General features: G+C 34.9%; 1 protein-coding gene and 1 pseudogene across 1 annotated transcript; one reads left to right on the top strand and one right to left on the bottom strand.

Moving 5' to 3' along the window:
• Positions 1–6,162: 6,162 nt before the first annotated feature.
• On the top strand, positions 6,163–10,473 carry LOC121798307. The gene is made up of 14 exons (XM_042197237.1): positions 6,163–6,485; positions 6,805–6,926; positions 7,001–7,089; positions 7,171–7,206; positions 7,381–7,474; positions 7,595–7,684; positions 7,828–7,892; positions 7,968–8,464; positions 8,539–8,605; positions 8,713–8,823; positions 8,914–9,618; positions 9,693–9,764; positions 9,843–9,971; positions 10,099–10,473. Exons 1-14 carry the CDS (start codon positions 6,274–6,276, stop codon positions 10,210–10,212), a joined length of 2,403 nt encoding a protein of 800 aa, XP_042053171.1. The 5' UTR covers positions 6,163–6,273; the 3' UTR covers positions 10,213–10,473.
• Positions 10,474–10,776: 303 nt separating this feature from the next.
• Positions 10,777–13,267, bottom strand: LOC121798308 (annotated as a pseudogene).
• Positions 13,268–22,690: the final 9,423 nt, after the last annotated feature.

Raw genomic sequence — 22,690 nt, 5'->3', positions numbered from 1 at the left:
TTTGTTTCGGCGCCAATGGATTGGTTCAACAGCGATCAACGTGAGATGGAGGAGTTCGTTAACTCGAACAATTGGTACATACCGTCGTCGCAACCATCGCAGACACAACCTAGTCCGGGAGTCGGTAGCAACGTCGACATTACATCGCCGGTCAACACCGAAGAGTTCGAGCTCAGTGAGATGGAGCCCGCTCAAGAGCGGGGAAAGGAGAAGGTCGGGGAGGAGGATGGGCCGAAGAAGTACACTTCGCACGAGACATTGTGGCTTGCGAGGAACTACATCGATGTCGCCGAAGATCCTATCATCGGCAACCAGCAGACCGGCAAGGCTTTTTGGGAGCGGATTGCGCAGAAATATAACGTTGGCCGTCCGGAAACAGGTGCGGCGAAGAGAACCAAAGTTTCCGCCTCCGGAAACTACTCTTCGAGCGAAGGAGGTCCGGCGATCGACCTCAACGTGACGGACGACGATGTCTTCTGCTCCTCTCCTAGCATTCAGAGTCGCCCGATAGGAACAAAGGCGGCCATGAGGAAAGCAAAGGGGAAGACAGCTGCGAGCAACTCCGCTATGGTGCCACCGCCGACCAATCCGTCTCTGGATAAGATGGCCGACACTTTGTCGGAGATGAATATTACATGGCGGATGAGCCAGCTGACGGAGTTGACATCGAGGGATACATCGAAGATGTCGGACGAGGAGATCGAGTTGCACCGTGAGATGATCGCCTACCTTCGCGCCCAAATGAAGAAGTAGTAGTCGTGTCTCGGGTTTCTTGTATTTCAAATTTGCTTCGTCTAGTAATGTAATGTTAATTTCTAATGAACAATGCATTTTCCCGGTTTCAATTGTTCAACGAATTGCGTTTACGAGTTAAATAGGTTGGAGTTGTGAATAGTGTCATTTATTAGTTGCGGCCCGGGCCGCAACCTGCAGGGTTACAGCAGTTGGGGCCTGGGCCGCAACTGTAGAGGAATGATGACGTGGAGGGGACTTGGGGCCGGAAATGGGGACGGGGTTAATGATGCCCTTATATACTCCCAAAAATGAAAGAATACATCTTAGCTTTGAGTTGGTCAAGAAAGCGAGAAGTATCTGTATATGAAGTAAAATTTAAGACAAAGGATTTAGGTTGATGTGAAAAAAATAGAAAGAGTGAGGACGATATATTATGATTAGATTAATTAATGGGGTATGTTTTAATGGCGGGAGTATTTGTTTTGGAGTACTGTTTTCTCCCAAAACAAAGGATATTGGCTATTAAGTTTTGACCTACTTGGCTATGGATGGGTGTCACTCTAATTTGGTACTCCATATACATATATAATTAGTTCACATTATTAACATTAACATAAGTAAAAGACACAGCGTTGAAATGAAATGTTGAGTAGTTGTAGGTAGGGTGTGAAATTTACATTGGGCCAAACCAAAACAATCAAATTCAATAAGTTTCTAATTGTGGTTTGTTTTATTTGATTTGATGGAATTTCTGTTATTTGTGGATATTTTGAGGTAAAAAATTCTGGTTACAACTAAATAACATGAGACTGCACATACTCATACTTTGGTATCTTAACTTAGTTCCGAAGTCATATATGCATTCGATCCATTTGTTTAGTACTAGGTAAGTCAACGGATGGATGTGAAAGCTCGGAACACTACCCATAATCGATGTCTCTTAATTAAAACAAATGTTTTTTTTTTGTTGGTTAAACATCTAAATACGAAAATTCATGGAGACCATTTTGGCTATTAGTTGTTTGTCTTTATAAATCTATATTAGTAATAATTTTCTTGTGTCTGGACAAATATAGAAAGGCCAAATAATCAAGAATATTAAAGAAGATTATTTTCGACCTATATGAAACGAAACTTATCAATAAAGCCAATTTTTTGAGGGAGCAATGTATAGAGGTTTTACACACGGAAATACACGTAGACACACACATGACAATCCACAATAGATTGAAGGGCACATGCTGTATAAGATTCTAAATAAGCTCTCTCAACCATATATTTAGAAAGTGAGACAACAAGAGTCTTGCATTCCATGATTATTAAGTACTCCCTCCGTCCCGCACTACTCGCACTTATTTCCTTTTTGGGCGTCCCAAGTTACTTGCACTCTTTCCATTTTTAGTAAAAAATTTCACCTACAGCCGTCATTTTTGACTTTCCTATACACTCATTCCTTAATCTCCGTCCCGAAAAGGAAAGGGGCGAGTAGCCCGGGACGGAGGGAGTACTTTAATAATCTCATGGTTTTACATATCACTATTTGTTTGTATTTTATTTATTTTGGTTGGAGTTGAACTTTTGTTAAAATAAAGTACAACCGACATGTCACACACTTTAGTGGGGTTGATTGATATGCCATAAAGCAGCAACTAAACTTGTGGAGTTCTAATTTGGTGGAGGGTCCGGTTTATGTCAACTTCCTTCAAGATCATTGCCCATAAAATTTAAAATAAGATATTACGATTATAAAAAAAATTATAGTTACATGAAAAGGGACTCTTTTATAACCTCCTTTGTAAAAGATTTCACTTTTGAGTTTTAGTGTATTGTTCTACGTATGGCGTGACCTAATCATTGATACAATGGATGAAATGTTAGAGTATTAGTTTGATAGATGAATTTCCATGTATTTATAGGTATTTTAAAATAATAAAATTATTTTTAAATTATATGGATTCAAGTAGCCAAAAGAAATACTCTCCCTATTTACAAAATAAATCTTTACCCGCAAATTATTAAAGAAGTTTTGGACCAGAAAATGACTAAGAATTTTTGATTGCCAAACAAAAATGACTAAGAAATTTTCAAATAGAAGGCTAATTTATGTTTGTAAATATACCATCAATACTTATAAAACATGTTATTATTGGTGTCCCAACTAAATTAGGGAATGCAAATTGAAGCGTACTAGAAAGCAAACGATTAAGATAATTTGCATCTTAAATTATTTTTGAAAATCATCCAATACAAGTAATTGTGTCCTTGAGTATTTTTAGTGTGCGGAGGGTGCTGCTCTTGTCTCCATCGGTTCGGTTCGGTTCGGTTTGGTTCCATTGTAATGCAAATGGTGGTGAAGTTTGAGAAAGAGAGCTGCGTCAAATGCGTTCAAATCTCACTCTCAGGCATCGGCATCCTTTTCCAACAATGCAAAAGATGTTTATGCAAAATTGAGGTGCAGTAGAAGAGTTGTCTAATAAGGTGTTAGTTAATTGAGTCACTATCATCATGACAATTGACATGGCCAAATTCCTAAAGGAGTCTACATCTTTTTGTTTGCTTCTCTCTTTTACCTACCAAAAACTATGCTCTTTTCTCGAGTTTCGCACATGCCATTACTACCCCAAACAAACCTCTAACTACCTTTTTGTTCACTTCATTCATTCCATTTTTTGCAACTGTTTTTTCATGGAAAATGGTGGATCAATTTTTTTAAATATTGTTTCCAATACTATATGAATTTTCGTATCAATTGTTTATATTTTGCTATTGGACTCGCTTTATCTCTTTCTCTTGGAAATTGGAATGGAACTTCGGAAGGGAATGTAATGTGGGTTCACTTTTTTCTAAAACTAAAGATGTGAACCAATAATTGATCCAATTCCAAACTATATGCTTTTTATTAAAGTCTCGTAATTAGTCACAAATTATATATTGGAGGACCACTTTTCTTACCGAATTTTACCACTATGAACTTTTAGTCTTTTAGTCTCCCCCAAAGACTTATAAAAGTCGAATAAATATTTACTGAAGTACTAATAGTTTAAAGGTTTGATATTTTGTAAACTACTTGGAAAATACAATTAATAATTGAATAAAGCGTGTGCCACCCACTGAACTAAGATTGCACGCTAATTTCCTCTTTTCATTTTTCTATTTTCTATTTTCAGCTAATTATTAAAGTTTGTATATAACGAACTTTGTCGATATATGAATGCCTCCATATTTGCCATTATACAATATACGTGTCGATAATGTATTAGAGAAAAGCGTAACACGTGCGGCCACCCCTTTTTTGAGACTGTCTACATTTTAGAGCATCCACAACCGTGCTCTTGCCAGCGGCACGGTTGTGGGCCCGGGCGGTACTATTCATGCCTGCTCTCTGGCAAGAGCACAATACCCACAACTGTGCTCTTCCGCAAGGACGAGCACAATTAATATAAAATTCAATTAAACAAAAACATTTCCATAATATTAAAATTCATTTAAAAACCACAATAAATATTACAAATTACAAATAAAATTAAAAATTACATAATTAAAATCCTAAAAATTAAAAATTACATAATTAAAATCCTAAAAATTAAAAATTACATAATTAAAACTCCTAAAAATTAAAAATTACATAATTAAACTCATAAAAATTGAGATTTAGAGAGTTGTTTAGTATAGTGTCATTTTTTGTGTTTGAAATGAGAGTATTTATAGATGAAAGTATGAATTTTGGGGTAAAAATAATGAAAAAAAAATAAATTAAAAGTGTGGAAAAAATGGATATATATTATAAGGAAGTGAGAAAATATTTTTTTTTATTAATTTTGAATTTTTCAGATTTTTTGATTTTATTAAAAAAATAATAATAATAAAAAATGATAAATCAACGGGCCAATCAGAAGCTGCCACGTCGCCACCTCGTGCTCTTGCCGCTGGCACGGACGTGCTCTTAGCTAAGAGCACCACCCTGCCAGCGGCAGGGCGCATCAACGGACGAGCTCTGTCCTTGCCAGCGGCAAGGACGGCGGTGAGCATGCTGCTCACCGCTGCGGATGGTCTTATAACAAAAAATGTACTAGTTAGTAGTAATTAATTAGGGGTGAAGTAATTAATTATGATGTGAATGCATATTTTATTAGACACTGCTGTCCCCAGCTAGTTGCGATTATTGTAATGTATTTACCGAATTTGTTTAATTTTACTTTTTAAAAAATATAATCGTGGCCGACTTTTTTATTTTTCAATTTTTCTCCTCCCTTAAATCATGTTAGCTATTGTTAATTAATGGCAAAAAAAATGATGTCGGAATATTTTATCCTTGGACCTATTTTAGAAGGACCCGACGAATGCATGCCATAAAATTTGTCTGCAAATATTTGCTTTAAATAAAATAATATACTATGTCACATTTTTTCACGACAATAGGATCTCCAACAACAGTCAGAATGGTGTAGATGACAGCCAATAGAAATCTGCCAGGTGTATTTGAATGGCCAACTAATTGGTGGCGATAAAAGAGCCCGAAAAGAAGCATTGTATTCTCTGGTTTCATTAATATCTTTAATTCGTATTTTAAAAACAGTAAATAATTACTCGATAGTATGAAACTTTATTTATTTGTAATAAGGGAACATTTGCTGTTAGTCAACTTAAACGGGATTTCTGAAAACATGATTACATCAATAAAACTTTACATATTGTGATTAACATAGCTCTTGGATTAAGTAGATACCATCTTGATTCTTGCCCCTATTACTTGTTCAATTTTATCATCTTTTTCTAGTCTTTATTAATTGTTGTATTTACTTTTTTAATAAATAAACATCATATTCTAATAAATCATTTTATTCATAATTATTATAAAATTAATAAATAAAAGTAGTATGATTCACATTCTACAAACTTTTTCACATTGTTTTCTTAATAATCTCAAATAATTTCTGAGTACCCACACCAATTAACTACTACTATAAAACAATTAATCGATGCATAATGAAGTACTAACATTGTACTTATTCCAATACTATGATTCTTTATAGTAACCGATATCAACATTTGATTTGATCAAATTTCCTAGAAACCCCGCATTATATATCAGAATAGTAGTGTTCAGAAACATAAAAAAATACCTGAAATAACAATATCTTGTAGTCATCCCTATGAGAAATTTCTTAAATTAGAGAGATAAATATAAAGTCTGCTTATTCATACACTATACTTTCCGAATAAAACTCGAATTTTGAGCTGGAATTTTCTAAATGTAACAAAACACATTAACTCCTTTTTCTGACATTTTGGCAAATATATATGTCAAAAAAGGTAAAGTCGACCAAAATTTCGTTAGTTTTTCAATCTCTTCTCTCTCATAGCTGGCTATATATAGCATAGCGTCATCCTCACAATGTTATTTATTCACAAACACAAACCAAAGGAATTGACCAACGTCTCATTCGGAACCAAAAAATCTGCATTCCCCCTCCGTTATTCGGCCCATTTTCCTATACGTATATCCTTCTATGTACGTATAGGTATTGGTTGTTGGTTATGATGGAACAGAACCACTTATTGTTGTCGGCATTGGGCGTCGGCGTAGGAGTCGGCCTCGGTTTGGCCTCCAGCTCCACGTTCGGCCGATGGACCTCCTCCACCGCCGCCCAAGGCGTCACCCCCGAGGGGATACACCTCGAGCTTCTCAGATTGGTTGTTGATGGAAAGAGCTGTGGAGTTTCCTTTGAGGAGTTTCCATATTATCTCAGGTTAAATTTATAGAACTACATTAAAACAAGATTATCATTATATGGAAATAACTTTTTTTATATTCCTTGTGTGAATATATATTGTATAGTTTCCATGGAGAGGCTTGTTAGGAAAAGAATAAGCATTTTCTATTTCCTTTTATGTGCCTTACTTTATGTTTTCATGTTTAGTTTTGGTTTAGGGATAAAATTTGTTAGCATAGTTCAAGTCTTCATATCTAAAAGATGTATGACAATTATATTGTTACTAATAAATCTTAACCAAAATGTTTGTTGAGAGAATAAATGTGCTAACACCTTGCCTTGTTGAATCCGACAGTGAGCGAACGCGTCTCTTGTTAACAAATGCAGCTTTTTTTCATCTGAAACACTTGGATGTCTCTAAGCACACTCGAAATCTGTCCCCTGCAAGTCGGGCTATATTGCTCTCCGGACCTGCAGGTATCACATTGCTTCACAAATTCACATTTTCCTTTACATTTCTTATCCTGTTCTGGCTTTCCCTTCTTTTGCAGAACCATACCATCAAACGCTTGCTAAGGCGCTAGCTCATCAGTTCGATACCAAGTTGCTGCTCCTCGATATGGCCAACTTTTCGCTTAAGGTGCATTCATCTCCTAGAGATTTGTTCTTTCTTGCACGTTTTCTGATCTGTTACTTACTTGTTTTTGTCAATCAACCACAGATCCAAAGCAAGTTCGGTAGCAACAATAAAGAGACTGTGAGTAGTTGCTTTATTTACTAGATTAACTTTATGATAACTGATAGGTGTTGTTGATGAACCCTGGTCTTGTTGATCAAAAGAGTGGCCACATGAAGATGGTCGTAGTTTATCGAATATCCATGAACCAAATAAATCAACAAATGTTAATTAAATCCAGTTTTCCTTTTGTAGTCTCTGCAGAGGTCCATCTCTGAAGTAACATTTGAACGAGTGACCAGTTTTCTTGGTTCGTTCTCTGCACTTCCTTCAAGAGAGGACGGCAAAGGTACAAGATCATTCATGATGCTATTTTCTATTCATAGAACATGAATTCAGATTTTCTTTATACATCTATATATTTTAGCAACAAACAGTGTGTCACACTTTTCATTTTCTTGAAATGAAGAAATCAAAAAACCTCCACAGCATCGGAGAGCTTCTTCTGTCTCTTCAGATATGAGCAGCATCAGTTTACAGTCATACTCTTCAAGTGCAGGTTGAGTATACATTCTCCTAATCGCGTCTATTAATCTTTACATGCAAGTTTTTTTTCAAGCATGTTGTCCAAGATGAGCCTAATAGTTTCTCCTCGTCGTATCTTGCATAACATCTTGTACTTGGTCGTTTTCACTTTCTTAGCTCCTTCTAAACGCTTGAACAGCTGGAGTTTCGATGAGAAGGTTTTTGTGCAGTCACTTTATAAGGTATCCCTTTGATCCCATTGTATGTGATCAAATATTGGCTTGCTATATATATCATTAAGGGAAAGTCATTTGCAGGTGTTGGTTTCACTTTCTGAAACCGGTTCCATAGTTCTGTATATCCGGGATGTTGACAAGCTATTTCTCCAATCTTCTAGGCTATATAAGATGTTCAGTAGAATGTTGAAGAAAATATCAGGATCAATCTTGGTCCTCGGTTCCCAAATGTTGGGCCTTACTGAGGAATCAAGGATAGTTGATGATCGGATTAGTGTGTTATTCCCTTACAATATCGAGATCAGACCCCAGGAAGATGAATTTAATCTTCCGAGCTGGAAAGCTCAGCTCGAAGAGGATATAAAGAAGATCCAGTATCAGGATAACAAGAATCACATTGCTGAGGTACTTGCTGCAAATGATCTAGAGTGTGATGATTTAGGATCCATCTGTCATGCCGACACCATGCTCCTAAGTAACTACATCGAGGAAATCGTAGTTTCTGCCCTATCATACCATTTGATGTCTAGAAAGGATCCCGAGTATCGTAATGGGAAGCTTCTCATTTCATCAGTCAGGTTTGATATGAATAAAATAATTCATTTTATAATTTGTGTCCCTTATTTTCTTAACTTCACTGCATTTGGTGCAGTCTGGCACATGGATTAAGCCTTTTCCAAGGGAGGAGGAAGGGTGGCAAAGATACCCTTAAATTCGAGGTATATGCAAATGCTGACTTATTCAAGGCTTTTCCTATCTCAATCCTGCTTTTCTGTGTTCCTAACTTTTACCACTCGTTTAACGGATCATGTTTTAACAACAACAGAATGCTGCTGGATCGAAACCTGGAGCAAACCCGGGGAGCAAGAGTGCACCGGAGGAATCAGCCTCGTCAACAAAGACTGATGCTGAGAATGCATCAGCCATTAAGATCCCGGTAAGTTGTGAACCTTTCATTATGCATCACGACACTGATCCTTAACGGAATGATCGTTTAACTAGTATGTAATTTTGGTGCTTATGCCAGGAAGTACCTCCAGATAATGAATTCGAGAAGCGGATTAGGCCAGAAGTCATCCCTGCAAATGAGATCGGAGTGACATTTGCTGATATTGGAGCTCTGAATGACATCAAGGAATCACTTCAGGAGCTGGTGATGCTTCCTCTTCGGAGGCCAGACCTATTCACCGGTGGGCTTCTCAAGCCTTGCAGAGGCATACTGCTCTTTGGCCCTCCCGGGACTGGAAAAACAATGATGGCAAAGGCCATTGCCAATGAAGCTGGGGCTAGCTTCATAAATGTCTCAATGTCAACAATCACTTCAAAATGGTTTGGGGAAGATGAAAAGAACGTCCGAGCTCTCTTCACGCTTGCAGCCAAGGTTTCCCCTACCATAATCTTTGTAGATGAGGTAGACAGTATGCTCGGGCAGAGAACAAGAGCAGGAGAGCATGAGGCGATGCGGAAAATTAAGAACGAGTTCATGTCACATTGGGATGGGCTAATGACAAAAGCTGGGGAGCGGATACTTGTTCTTGCAGCAACTAATAGACCATTTGATCTCGATGAAGCCATTATTAGGCGGTTCGAGCGCAGAATTATGGTCGGCCTACCTTCAGTGGAGAACCGAGAAATGATATTGAGAACACTGCTATCCAAGGAAAAAGTGGAATTCCTAGACTTCAAAGATCTTGCAGTCATGACAGAAGGCTACAGTGGAAGTGATCTAAAGGTTTGTTTGGAAGTTGTCGAATTTGTTGTTTTTTTTTTTTGTATATCTTCCATTAACATGGCTATTGGAAACAGAATTTGTGTGTAACAGCAGCTTATAGGCCAGTCAGAGAACTCATAAAGCAGGAGAGAGAGAAGAAGGATAAGGTACTTCAATTTCTTTCAAAATGATCAACTTTTAACTCTCAATACATTAGTTTTCCACTAACAGCTTTGCTTGGTCAGGAAAAGAAGCAGATAGATGATCAGGAGAGCTCTGAATATGATTCTGCTTCCAAAGAAGAAACTATAGAGGAAAAAACAATATCATTGAGGCCCTTAAACATGGAAGACTTTAAGCAGGCCAGGAATCAGGTAATGTGACTCCGCTTACCATACGAATGTATATCTTGACAGCATGATCAATTTCTTGTTATTTGATCCGTTGCTCTGAACTTCATATTGACATGTCAAGCTTCATGACTCATCCATGATGGTGCAGGTTGCTGCTAGTTTTGCTTCCGGGGGCTCCATAATGGCCGAGCTTAAGCAATGGAATGATCTCTACGGAGAGGGAGGTTCGAGGAAGACAGAGCAGCTATCTTACTTCCTCTAGAGCATTGCAAGTTTGCGTGTCAAAACATTCAACGGTTCCTTGTTCTTGTCGAACGTTGGAATTGCTTGAGATAACCACGGGATTTGATCTGCATCAGCTTCGGGGGATTTTTAATGTTTTGGTTCGTGTTGGATTTTGCAGTTTTTACATGCTTATTTATGATAAAAGTAGGCTTGGATATAGTAGCTGTAAATAATGCCATGTGTTGAACATCCGTGCGGATTTAGCCCATTTGTTATTCATTTGTGTGAATTTCTTTAATAGTAGTATGAAATACTTATCAGATATTAAAATTCTATTTCCACTTTTTTAGTGTATTTGTAAACAAACATTAGCCAAGGACCTACTTCTCTGGGTAAATACTGAATCATCGAGTGATTTTTTTGAGACTCCTCCATATCTCACTTATTTTGTCGTCTTAATACATCAAGAACATAGAAACTTTAAAGCGTTTTTTGTTACTCAATATCCCTTTTAACACCTGTTTTCATCTCTTCATTGTACACAGCAATACAAAATCGTATGATGATAAATAAATAATGCAGAGGCAGAACTACATCGTAATATCAAATTCAATACAAAATCTGAATAATCTATACTACGTTTTATAAAGTTTAGACAGATAACTATTAATACCACATAGTCGATTACAAGTCGTATGATGATAAATTTTAAATAATGCAGAGGCAACAGTATAGAAAATGCCTAAGTAAGTAACGCACATGTTTTTCCATTAGGAACCCACAAAAAACAAACTGGTGAAAACATGGGTTCTATAAGACCAAGTAGTGAAACTAATCAAAGCAGCACAGCAACCCAACAGATTTACTTTCACATAGCAACACACCTCCAAACGGTTTACAGGAACTTTTTATCCTTCAACGGCCCTCTTGGAATTTTACTCAAGACCTTGGAACTGAACACGGCGTATTGTTTCTTCAGCTCTGCCTCAGCTTTCTCTGCAAAAGCATCAACCTGATCCTCATATTTTTCGTAAAGCAGAGGCACTGAGTGCAGCAAAAGGAAACCTGTTTTTGGAGGGAAAAAACATTGGTACTATAGGAGAAAACTCAATTTACGAAATGCAGTCAATTAATCATCCATGCACTTACCGACGTAGAACAGGGTGAGGAAGTTGAGGCAGCTTCCCAGTACAGAAAGAACCCATAGTCCAGCAATCACCTAAAAGCACATGACCCCCCGAAAACAATAAGTTCTTATATGTGAATCAATCTTCAGTGTTCACACATTTCATACGAATCAATACTCCAATCACTCAGAAATCGTAAATGATTAAGGGACTAATAAGATTAACATACTGCAAGGAAGCTCTTCACATCTTTCCCTGATGCAATATCTCGGAGGATGGCAAGAGCAAAATTGATTCACTCCGGAAGGCAGAAGCTACATCCCGTACAATATCTTCGGGAAAAACAACTTCAGGGATCCTAGGTGGAGATCTGAAAAGCATGAGAGAGTAAGTAAGTTGTCTTTTCTAGAGCACAAATAAAAAATTTCAAAACTTGAGTGCTATTAGGTTAGTCAGTAAGCATACTTTTTGATAAGAGAGGCTGTATTTGACCACAGAAAAACAATTGATAGACCAAGAATCAGGATATGGCACACTAGCGCTAGCAAATGGTATTCAAGCAATTCAAAAAGCACCCAAATCACTGTCGCAGCACCAAGAACGCCAGCAGATACTTTCTTGTCCCTCCATAAAAAAATATCAGCAGCTGCAAGAAAATTCAATCATGTCACTTGTAACAATACAGGTGCATATGAGGAAACAATATGTCGGATTGGCATCTTAACTTCATATCAGTCAAATACTGGTTTAGTTCATATGTTGCACAAATAATGCAAAAAAAAGGATATCCAACACACAATTCCAAATTCACTATCTACTAATACGACTTCATTTAAATTTTTACCCAAAAACGTACTAGGTAATACAAAGATGTAAGGCCCATCATGTTTTCCATATGAACAACCTAATGGCAGCAAGAAGAGCATGTTGTTGCTTTAATCCAACGTACAGTTTGATAGTAGCTCAAAAGTAGCGCACTACATATGCCACTTTAGCGTTATTCAACTATCGCGAAGCTAACATTCGGTACGAATATAAACAGAAAAATAATCAGATATCAAAGCCATTTGAGAATCTGGAAATAAATGGACGAGGAAATAGCACTTCCAACAACAATTAGCTAAACAGAAGAAACTACAGCAGACTCCTATCACTTCTTCATTTTAACTTCAAAGGATTACACTCAAAAATTTGCTTGTTATCAGGATCCTTTTTCGATAGAACATCCATTTCTCAAAACAGAAAACTACATCGGGCATATCAATTCATATGTAAACAAGTTAATCAATAGAGAAAACATAACATCCATCTTTTCTCACTGACTCAAAAACAAATATGCCAGTTCATACTAATATAAAAAAATCCAATCCTAAATTTATTCGTGTCCACAAGTAAATTAAGCATTAATTAACAGTAATGAAACCTAAACACTTCCCTGCAAAAACACGAACAAATTCACCAGTTTCAGTACTGACATATTTTATATATGTCAAACACATCGTTTTTAGAGTACCAAGAGTAATAAAAAACAGTCCAAAAACTCCAAATATAATGTCATACGTTTTCCACCGCCTAGAACCTTGTGAAGGGGCTTTTCGCGGCCGAACAGGCGATAGATCTTGGACTTGACGGCGGATGCAGCCGATTTGATGTCGTTATCGCCGTCCGAATCCGATGACGACGGATCAGCATCGTGCAATTTCTCGGTGATCTTATCAATCAGAGATTCAGATTCGTGCTTCTCATGCTCGACGGTGTGCTCAGCCATCGATTCCAAATTCCGATCTCAGTGGCCGCCTTACGTTGCTATCTATCAATATTTCAGACTTTTCCGAGATGTATTGTTTCCTTGAATGAGATTATACAGAATTTCGACAATGAAAGCCGGGTGAATTTAAAAAAGTGATAGTCGTTCGGAGTAACGGAAGTCCAGAAAAGAAGCAATCGACCTACGTTATGATTTAACGGACGTTAGGGTTAAGATTGCATAAATCGTAGATATCATCACTTAAATCTTAAAAGCTCTGATTCTGAAAATATACTTAAATCTTGCATAAAAGTTGAAAATAACAGCAATAACAATGGCAATAACAATGAATTGCACTTGATTTGTGATATAATCGAATATCAATTTATATTGAGTAATACTAAATGGTCGCCCTCCATAAACTTAAAATATTAATTAAAATTTATGTAATTAATGCTAATTCAACAAAATTGATACACCTAAAAAGAGTAAACATATTGTGACTATTGTGCCCTTTAGTTGAAATATACAACTCCTACTACTATTTTTTATGCAGATATAATTATAACCCATGTAGTTGTATATATTTTTTTATATTTTTAATTTATTATACTCAGTTCGTAAATACATAGGTTTCATTTTCTTTTTTTTTTTATTTTTAATTTTTAACCATATTATAGTTTGATTCCATATTGATTTATAAAATATGATGCTAATATATATAGTTCAACAAATATTTTTTTTATTATTGCATCATAGTAACTTTATTTAGGGAGTAATAATTAATTATAGGCATTATCTTAAAATTATTAATAATAAACTATTGCATTTTAATCCATTTTTTATATTTGAATGATTGTGAATATTAATAATAAGGTTCAATTGCTCTCCGATTCAGTTTAATACTATTTGAAAATTTAAACTGATCTTTTATCAAATAAAATATATTGGGGTTTCAGTCGTTCTTAAATTCAATATATCTTTTAAAGTATCCACTATAGGCGACCTTCCCCAATAGCCTGGCCCCCTTTTTTTGTCCACAGTCCCAATTTTTTCCTCCACTGCCCCACTATAGGCGGACACTTCCAATAGGCCCGAAATTTTAATAACCAATTTTAATTTTAATTTTAATTCAATTATAAGTACTAAAATTTATCAGACTATACGTAATTATAAAAAACCGGCTATAAGTGAAGAAATTAAAATTAAACACTACATTTTCGTTGTATTAAAGTGGAAGTAAAATTATACAATGAAATATTAATCTATTAAACATCATAATAGTATTCACACTGCATCGGCACCTCCCCTACGTGCCCAAACTTCTTCAACCAAATCGGCCTGGAGTGTGGTATGTGTTGTGCTCCTGCGCATATCACTGAAACGTTGGATCAAATATTCATTGCTCCGTGGTACGCCCATCTGGATCGGCGCGGAGGCGACTCCGTTACTTGTACTTGCGCCCTCTTCCTGTGCTCAGCGCTCTGCCCTAAATCCTTCATCTTCTATTATCATATTATGCAATATGATAGATGCTAACATAATATTTGCGACATCATCTTCGTGTCAAACTCGTGCTGGGCACCGTATATTTGGTGGGCTTTCGTAGGAACTCCCCACCAAATATTTCCCGAATCCCCTTACAAAACTGCCTAAGCACCATGAGGCAAGTTGTCTCACCCATCTGTAGGTATTCATCGAACATATCAGCTGGTCCGCCGTACGCAAGCTGCCGGATTGCAGCGGTGCACTTCTGAAGCGTAGACAGCCCGATCCGGCCAGTGCAATCACTCCGGAGGGTGAAGCACCGGTAACGTTCCGCCAATTTCGCCGCTATATGGTTGAAACGTGGTTGCGATATTCTGAATCGCAAGCGAAAAATCTCGGGTGGATAACGTGGGTTATCCACAAAGTAGTCAGCCATTAGACGTTGGTGCGCTCCGCTATGGTCTCGTGGGATGGTCCGCCGACGACTAATCGCACAAGGGATCGCGCCCTCCGCCACTTCAGCCGTGCGTTCCGCCGCTCGCGCCGCTTCCTCCTCCTCGGCCTCGTACTGCACCTCTTGGATCAGATAAGTCCACGCATCGTTCCATAAATCGTCCATTTCAATTTACAAATTCTAGTGAAAGAAAATATGTGTGTGAAGAGGTGGAATGGTATGAAAATAATGAGAGGTGGAATGGTATGAAAATAATGAGAGGTGGAGGAGTGGTATTTATAGGTGTAATTTTCGAAATAAAAAAAATAATAAAAAAAAGCAAATGGGGCGGACGTCCATCGCCCGTCGCCCGCAATCGCTCCGGACTCGCCCCGCCCCCTCCACCATCGCCCCGTCCTCGCCCCCTTGTCGCCGACCCCTCTACCGCCCCACCCTCGCCCCCTTTTTTCTGTCCGCCCCGGGGCGGACGTCCCCCCACTATAGACCGCCCCGTCGTCACCCCCTTTTTCCGTCCGCCCCCTTTCCCCCATAGTGGATGCTCTTATTTAGTTGAGTACTTGAAAATTTCAATTGATACTATTACCTTCAATTGAATGATTGAGTTATTTAATCTCTATCTCAAATTCAACTAATGGTTCAATTGATTTTAATTTCAAATTAAAAAATTGAATATTTCAATTCATCTTTAATTCAATTTTCAGAATTATAGATCTCAGTTAATCTCTAAACTAAGTTGAGTACTAAATTGATTAATTTGTAAAATAAATTAAAGTTCTACCTTTTTCTTATTGGTAATTATATTCCCAGTTGATACATCTAAACTAAATCGGTCGTATAATTACTTGAACATTGATTAAAATATTAATTTATTACATTATTTTCATAGTTGTTACTATTATTCATTAATAATTACATAAATACCATCATCCATGTAAGCTCAAGAATATAATAGTGGTTCAAAATACGGCCGTCTCTTCAAATAAAAATTCATGTTGATATTATGTTTTTACATTATTTTGAATAACGACTATTGTGGCTAATGTAATTTAAATTGAAAAACAACTATAGTATTCTCTCCGTTCTCTTATAAGTCATTTTTCTATTTTGGGAAGTTCTCTCATAGTTGAGTCATTTCTATATATAACATTTTTTTCTCACTCTTATTTTACTCTTTCTTACTTTGTTTTCTCTACTTTATTCACTTTCTACTATATTCTTTCTACATTTTTCTCTTTCTTACGTTTTAGTTTTTTACTCTATTTACTTAACACAATAACCATCTATTTTTTAAACTCAATTCCGAAAAGTTTCGCATCAACTATGAGGGAATTGAGGGAGTATTAAATTATAACTTTTATTTAAAATAAAATAGTTAAAAATAGAATAAAACCTTAAATGATAGAGTTAAGTATTTGTTTTGAAACAAAGTAAATTTAGTAGTAATTAATTTGATACAAGTACTATAATATAACGATCATATATGAAATTAATCTTAATAATCATAGGTTTATAGTCATCCATCATCGGCTAGCTCATTTTGAGTCTAGGTAATTAATTTATATTATCACTATTTATTTATAACATCATATGTACAAAGTAAAGTAATAAGTAAAAGTACTAAACTAGTACCTTATACTGGTAATAGTAACTGATTATTAAGTTATGAAGTAGTAGCAATAATATAAAGCAATAACAACTCTTAATATTATATAGCATATTGTAATATATATTAATAATAATAATAAAATTAATTACTATTATTATTAGATTATATCACACCTACAATTAGAAATTATGTTAATTAATAAATATTATGTATTACGTTATATTTTTTGTTATTATTCATTATTTTTAAATTCATTAGTATATTATAGGCTCATACATTAATATACTAGTGCAATGTGGGAATGATTTTGAGTTTTGTAAAAGAGTGAGAGATGATGGAGATTTACGGAGAATGGGAAATTTCTCATTTTTAGAAATTTTACTCTACTTTAAAGATTTTATAATTTCTAAAGTAAAGTTAGAAACTAAGTGTCATAACTGTGTTAAAATAAAATAAAAATATAATTATGTAAACACCACTATATCATAGTATATAAAATACTCCATAATTATTCATTTATGAAATTATATTATAATACTGAAAACAAAAAATGAATAAACCTAAATTAAAAAAATGTTAGAATTGGATTAGAGAAAACAGAATAAAAAAAACTACAATTAAATAAAAAGGGTAATAGTGTAAAGTTAGTAGAGCATTAAATGAGATATTTGAATAATTAATATCTATAATATCTTAATTTACTAAAATGTCATTTTATGGCTAGCCATACTAGCTTTTCCCATTTATATTATATCACGCCTCTCTATGCAATATTGCCCATATAAAGGCATGGTTTAATTTGTAGAGTGATGCTAAATGGTCATAATGTGGCTGGCCATAAAAAGTTAATTTAGTTCATTTACATGTATAAAAAAATTAGAATTATCGATATAAACTTATATGTGTGTGAATGGACTTGTGAGTTAATACTTATCTTTGAATTCCATTACGTAAAACACATTAATATCACGAATTAGTGTATACGTTGAGCAACAATAAAAAAATGACAGTAGTAATAAGTTGAGCAAAAACTACGAAAGAGCAACACTAACATATTGAGGAACATATAATGAAGATTATATAAAAGTAAAATCAAGTAGTATTAAACCAAAAATTTGAAAAAAAATCAAAGTTTTTTATTATTTAATTAATTTATGGCTGGCCATAATGTGGCCGCATAGCATTATTCTAATTTGTAAGATATTCTGTATAATGATCAAATTTTTAATAATATTACGCCTCTCTATTCAATATTGCTCACTAAGGCATGGTTAAGTGAAACCTCTCCTGTTATCATATTAATAAAATTCTGCTTCATTTTATGAAAATGATTCTGAAATGGGGTGAGACGTGAGAGGTGATGGGGATAAACTCATGCTACGTAAATGATCTAAACCCATCGTATCCAATAAATCCATCTAAACTTTATGGTAGTGCATTCAGAATTACTCCTTAGATACAATATAGAATAAACTAAAATGAGAATCGTTTAAGATTAAATTAATTAAATTGATAAAAGTGAGATGAATAATCATGATATACGTGATACTCCATAATTTGATAGTAATAGTGAAGAATCATGAATATTACCTATTCATAGGTCGAATTGCTGAAAAGAAATACCTAAACAAGATATAGAATTAGATATGGTATTTATTAACAAGTAGGCATGACAATCAAACCACCCCTATGTATCTACCAAGTAGTAATTCATGTTACAAACAATTGTGATCAAAATTCCACTGGTAAAGGTAAAGGCCCCATGAATGAATTAAACTGGTACTATTAAATTTCAACTAATCTTTAATAAACCGAATAAGTACAACAGCTGGAATACAAACCCAGATAAAGCCACTTATTCAGCAAAGCAACTCAATGGCCTAGTAAATGATAGATTAATCACAATCTCATTACGTATAAACCTTGTAAATGCGATCTATAATTAAATCGAAACCAAGAACTCCATTTCTCGGCAGATTCATCTCAGAATAATTCAACAAGTAATTAAATGGCATCTTAATATTATTTCCCTACACTACAGAAACCAGTTCAATTTGTTCTGGTTAAAAGATAGGGGAAGTAAAGTAGATGGTGACTTACCTTTGATTCCATGAGGTTTTTGTGAAAGAAAGAGATGAAAAATGGAGTTGGGTGGCAGCAGCCCTCTTCTCTCGATCTTAAATTTGATGTCACCTAACTAAAAAATAATTACATGTGTAATCAATAAATATTAACTAAAAACATTTCTAATAATCTCGAAACTATATTGTTAGGATAGTGCAAGGAGATCCTGGAAACGAAAAATGTGATTGTAGCTGATTAGAGATGTAGTTTTAATGTAGGGAAAGTATATCCGTGGGAATCCTAAAGAATATGTTTTATATACATTTATTTATTGTAGATGAATAATAATCCAAGAATGGATGACTCATAATTTGCTGTGCATCCCAGTTTCGTGATCTTTTTAATAAACTCAAATGTAGGTTAATTGTAGAGTTCAATTTTACAACTAAAATATGTATATTCAATTTTACAATACTAATAAATTAAGAGAATTAAAATTAACATAAAAATGATGCAATGAAAATGATGGTAAGAATTTACTGTAGTCTATAGATACATCCCTTGTTGGAATGAATGAAAATTCGAACTCCAAATGTTGGTTGGAGTTGTTAAATATGTCCCATCATAAACTATTAGTTTTCATTTTCTGGAAGTCCCACATAATTTGAATTATTAGTTTTTTAGTAAAAAAAATTATAACATAATTATTCTCTCTACTTAATTCTTTAAACGTCATTTTATTAAATTTCATGTCAAAAAAAAGTCTTTAGCGCGAAAGAGTGTTTTAGTACAGTACAATTTATTTTTACTAGAAAAGCTTATACTCCCTCCGCCCCCTAAAAGAGAAAGAGAATATTAATTGAAATAGTGTTAATAGATAGTGAGACAGTTTATTAGTTATGTAATATGCAATGAAAAAAATTTCAAAAATAGAAAAATGGATTAATTTTGTGGCACAGATTAAAATGACAAAATGAGACTAAAAATTTTAAGTGGTTGGATGAAGTACAATTCAATACTACTACATTTCACTATAACTATTTATTAGGGACGCAATTGTTACATCGTTTTGATGTTAATTTTAATAGGAATGTTGTAATTACATCCTCGTGCACGTGTATGGATTTGAATGTCTGCTGCATAAACTGTGCGGAGCCCAAATTCCACATGAAGAAGCCCGTTGGGGCTTAGAGTAGAAATTTGGAGTATTTTCTTGAACAAGGAATTTCATTCGCATAAAAGGAATGGAATCGTAAATAAAAAGATGAGTGTGATTAGTGAATAACATTATGATTAATATGATCTCTATTATCTAGAGTAGGAGGTTGTGGAAAACAAAATATGATTTGCTATATTTTACCTTCCCTACAATAAGTACTTACCCACTCCGTATTCGTACTATCTGAAATTATTCTATGAAACACATATTTGAAAATTTCCCCCTATTTTGTGATCAACGAATATCATGCAAAGACAATTAAAACTGGATATATCGACACTTACTTTACGGGTGTGTTTGGGAGAATGGAATTGGAGGTGTGAACAATTCCAAATCCAATGTTTGGCATCACAAAAATGTTTAGATTTGGAATTGAACTTCCAATTCCACAATTTGAATTCCATATCAAAAGTAGAAAATTTTAATTCCAAATAGTCATAAAATTAGATAATTCACTATATATCCACAACACACAATCCACACACTACACATACTTCACACACTACACACACTTCACACATTTCACATATTTCACACACTACACACATTTTACATATTTCACACGCTACACACATTTCACGCATTACACACACTACACACATTTCACACACTACACACACTACACGCATTTCAAACATTCGATTTTTAGATTTTTTATTTTTAGATTTTTTTTCGATCCGAACCGAACCAACTTGAAAAATTAAAATTTTCAAAAAGTTTAAACTGAACTAACCAAAAACCTAAAAAACTAACCCAAATTTGAAATTTCAGTTTGTGAATAGTGTGTGTATAGTGTGTTATTTTATGTATAATGTGTGTATTTTGTGTAAAATGTATGTAGTGTGTGTTGTGTGTAATGTGTGTAGTATGTATACTTTGTGTATAGTGCATGTAGTATGTTTATTTTATGCGTAGCATGTGTGTAGAGTGTGCAATGTGTGAAGTGTTTTTTTTGGTATAGTGCGTGAACTATGTGTATTTTGTTTATAGTGTATGCAATGTGTGTAGTGTGTATATTGTGTGCCGTGTGTGTATTTTGTGTAATGTGAGTATGAGTGTATTTTGTATATAGTATGTATGCATAAATTCTTCAAATTCAATTCCATATCAATTACTTCATTTTACCAAACATAAAATTTGAAATTAAATTAGAATATGTAGAATTTGAATTCCAATTCAATTCCAATTCTGTGTTCCAAACGCAACCTACAAATATAATTAGATACTAATGTACAACCGATGATATTGTGACATTAGAGTATCCTGCTTTTGTGATAAAACAAAGTATACAACAAAGAAATATAAAAAGTAGGGGGATTTTGGATGGCAAAAGGAAGTCTTTTCTTTATTCCCCGCCCTTTCCTTTTTCTTTTTGTTCTCTTTTATTTTTCAAAAACAAAAACATACGACAAAGAGTTCGAAAAGTATGAGTATTTGTCGAAAAGAAGCCTTTTCTTTATTACCCCTCACGTTTTCTTTTTCTCTCTCTTTTCTTTTACAAATATTCTTCACTATTATTAATGGTATCCCACTATCCAAATTTTGTCCATCTCATAATTTCCCCTTTTTATGATGCGCCAAAATAAATAAATAGGAGTAAGATGCAGGACTTACTTTACCTTACATTCATCATTACTAAATACAAATTCCCAAACTATGTTGTAAATGATAGTAATCATCAAATAAAATGAATTCAAAGAATAATTAATGTCATTCACCTTTTGCAGCAAATAGAAAACAAAAATTAAAGAGAGCCCACAGCTATCTTATGTTCGACCATAGAAGACTGTGCTACCAATTACAAACAATTTCAAGAAAGTTTTTTAACAAACATGGAGACACTATATATATATTTATATTTCATAAAATAAGTGTTCAATATTTTATACATATGTACCTAAATTGTGCCTCTTTCCTTTAATTGAACACGTAAATATTATTTAAAAACACGTACTATAATAAAATTACTACTATGTCGTTATGAAAAACTGAGGCTACCGTCAAATTCAATACGTACTCTCGCTTACTCTCGAGTACAGTAGACAGTAGTAGTGTTTTTTCTTCTAGAAGATAGCTCAAGCAGTGAAGTCCCAAAGAATAAAATAAAGGGAAACAAAGACACAGGAGGATTCGGAAACATTATATATCACCTGGATTAGAATCACAAGAATTTTATGGTAGGGCCGCTCCACGTAAGAGCATCCGTAGCGGTGCTCGCTAGGACGGACGCCGTCCGTCCCGCTGGCGCGGCAAAGCGCTGTCCGCGGCTGGCACGGCGCTGCTCGATGCATCGAGTTCGTCCGTGCTGCTGAGCAGGCGACGTGGCACGTTTCTATTCGCCAACTGATTATCCGTTGGATTTTCTTTTTTTTTTAATCGAAAATAATACCAATTTTTTTTTAAAAAAAAAAATCAGATTCCCAAAAATATTTTATTACCGTATTTTGATTTTTTTTTTTATTTTTTTTATATTTCAAAATCATCTATAAATACACACATTCATCATCCATTTTTCACATCAAAATATCTCTAATTCATATTTTTTCATACAACTCATCTACATCTTCCTCTCTCACTCAAACCCTCTCTAAAAAATTCAAAATTGGATTTCATTGATATCATTGCGGAAGCGGAGCACGAAAAACAAGAATACTATGAACAATATCGTGCCGCCTATGTCGCCGCCACTACCCCCGACCCTCCTCCTCGACCAACTAGATTAATTCGCCGCTACATTCCTCGTGACCGGAAGGGAGCCAACGAAAGGCTCGTTGCCGACTATTTTTCCGACCAGCCGCGGTTTTCAGAAG

The sequence above is a fragment of the Salvia splendens genome, chromosome 4, assembly GCF_004379255.2.
Source record: "Salvia splendens isolate huo1 chromosome 4, SspV2, whole genome shotgun sequence".
Lineage (NCBI taxonomy): Eukaryota > Viridiplantae > Streptophyta > Magnoliopsida > Lamiales > Lamiaceae > Salvia > Salvia splendens.
This window is presented reverse-complemented; position numbering and strand designations above follow the sequence as displayed.

Coding starts and splice junctions, on each gene's coding strand:
- LOC121798307 (XM_042197237.1), top strand. CDS start 6,274: ATGATGGAACAGAACCACTTATTGTTGTCGGCATTGGGCGTCGGCGTA. Junction 7,207..7,380: donor GTAGCAACAATAAAGAGACT/GTGAGTAGTTGC, acceptor TTCCTTTTGTAG/TCTCTGCAGAGGTCCATCTC. Junction 7,685..7,827: donor GTCATACTCTTCAAGTGCAG/GTTGAGTATACA, acceptor TCACTTTCTTAG/CTCCTTCTAAACGCTTGAAC.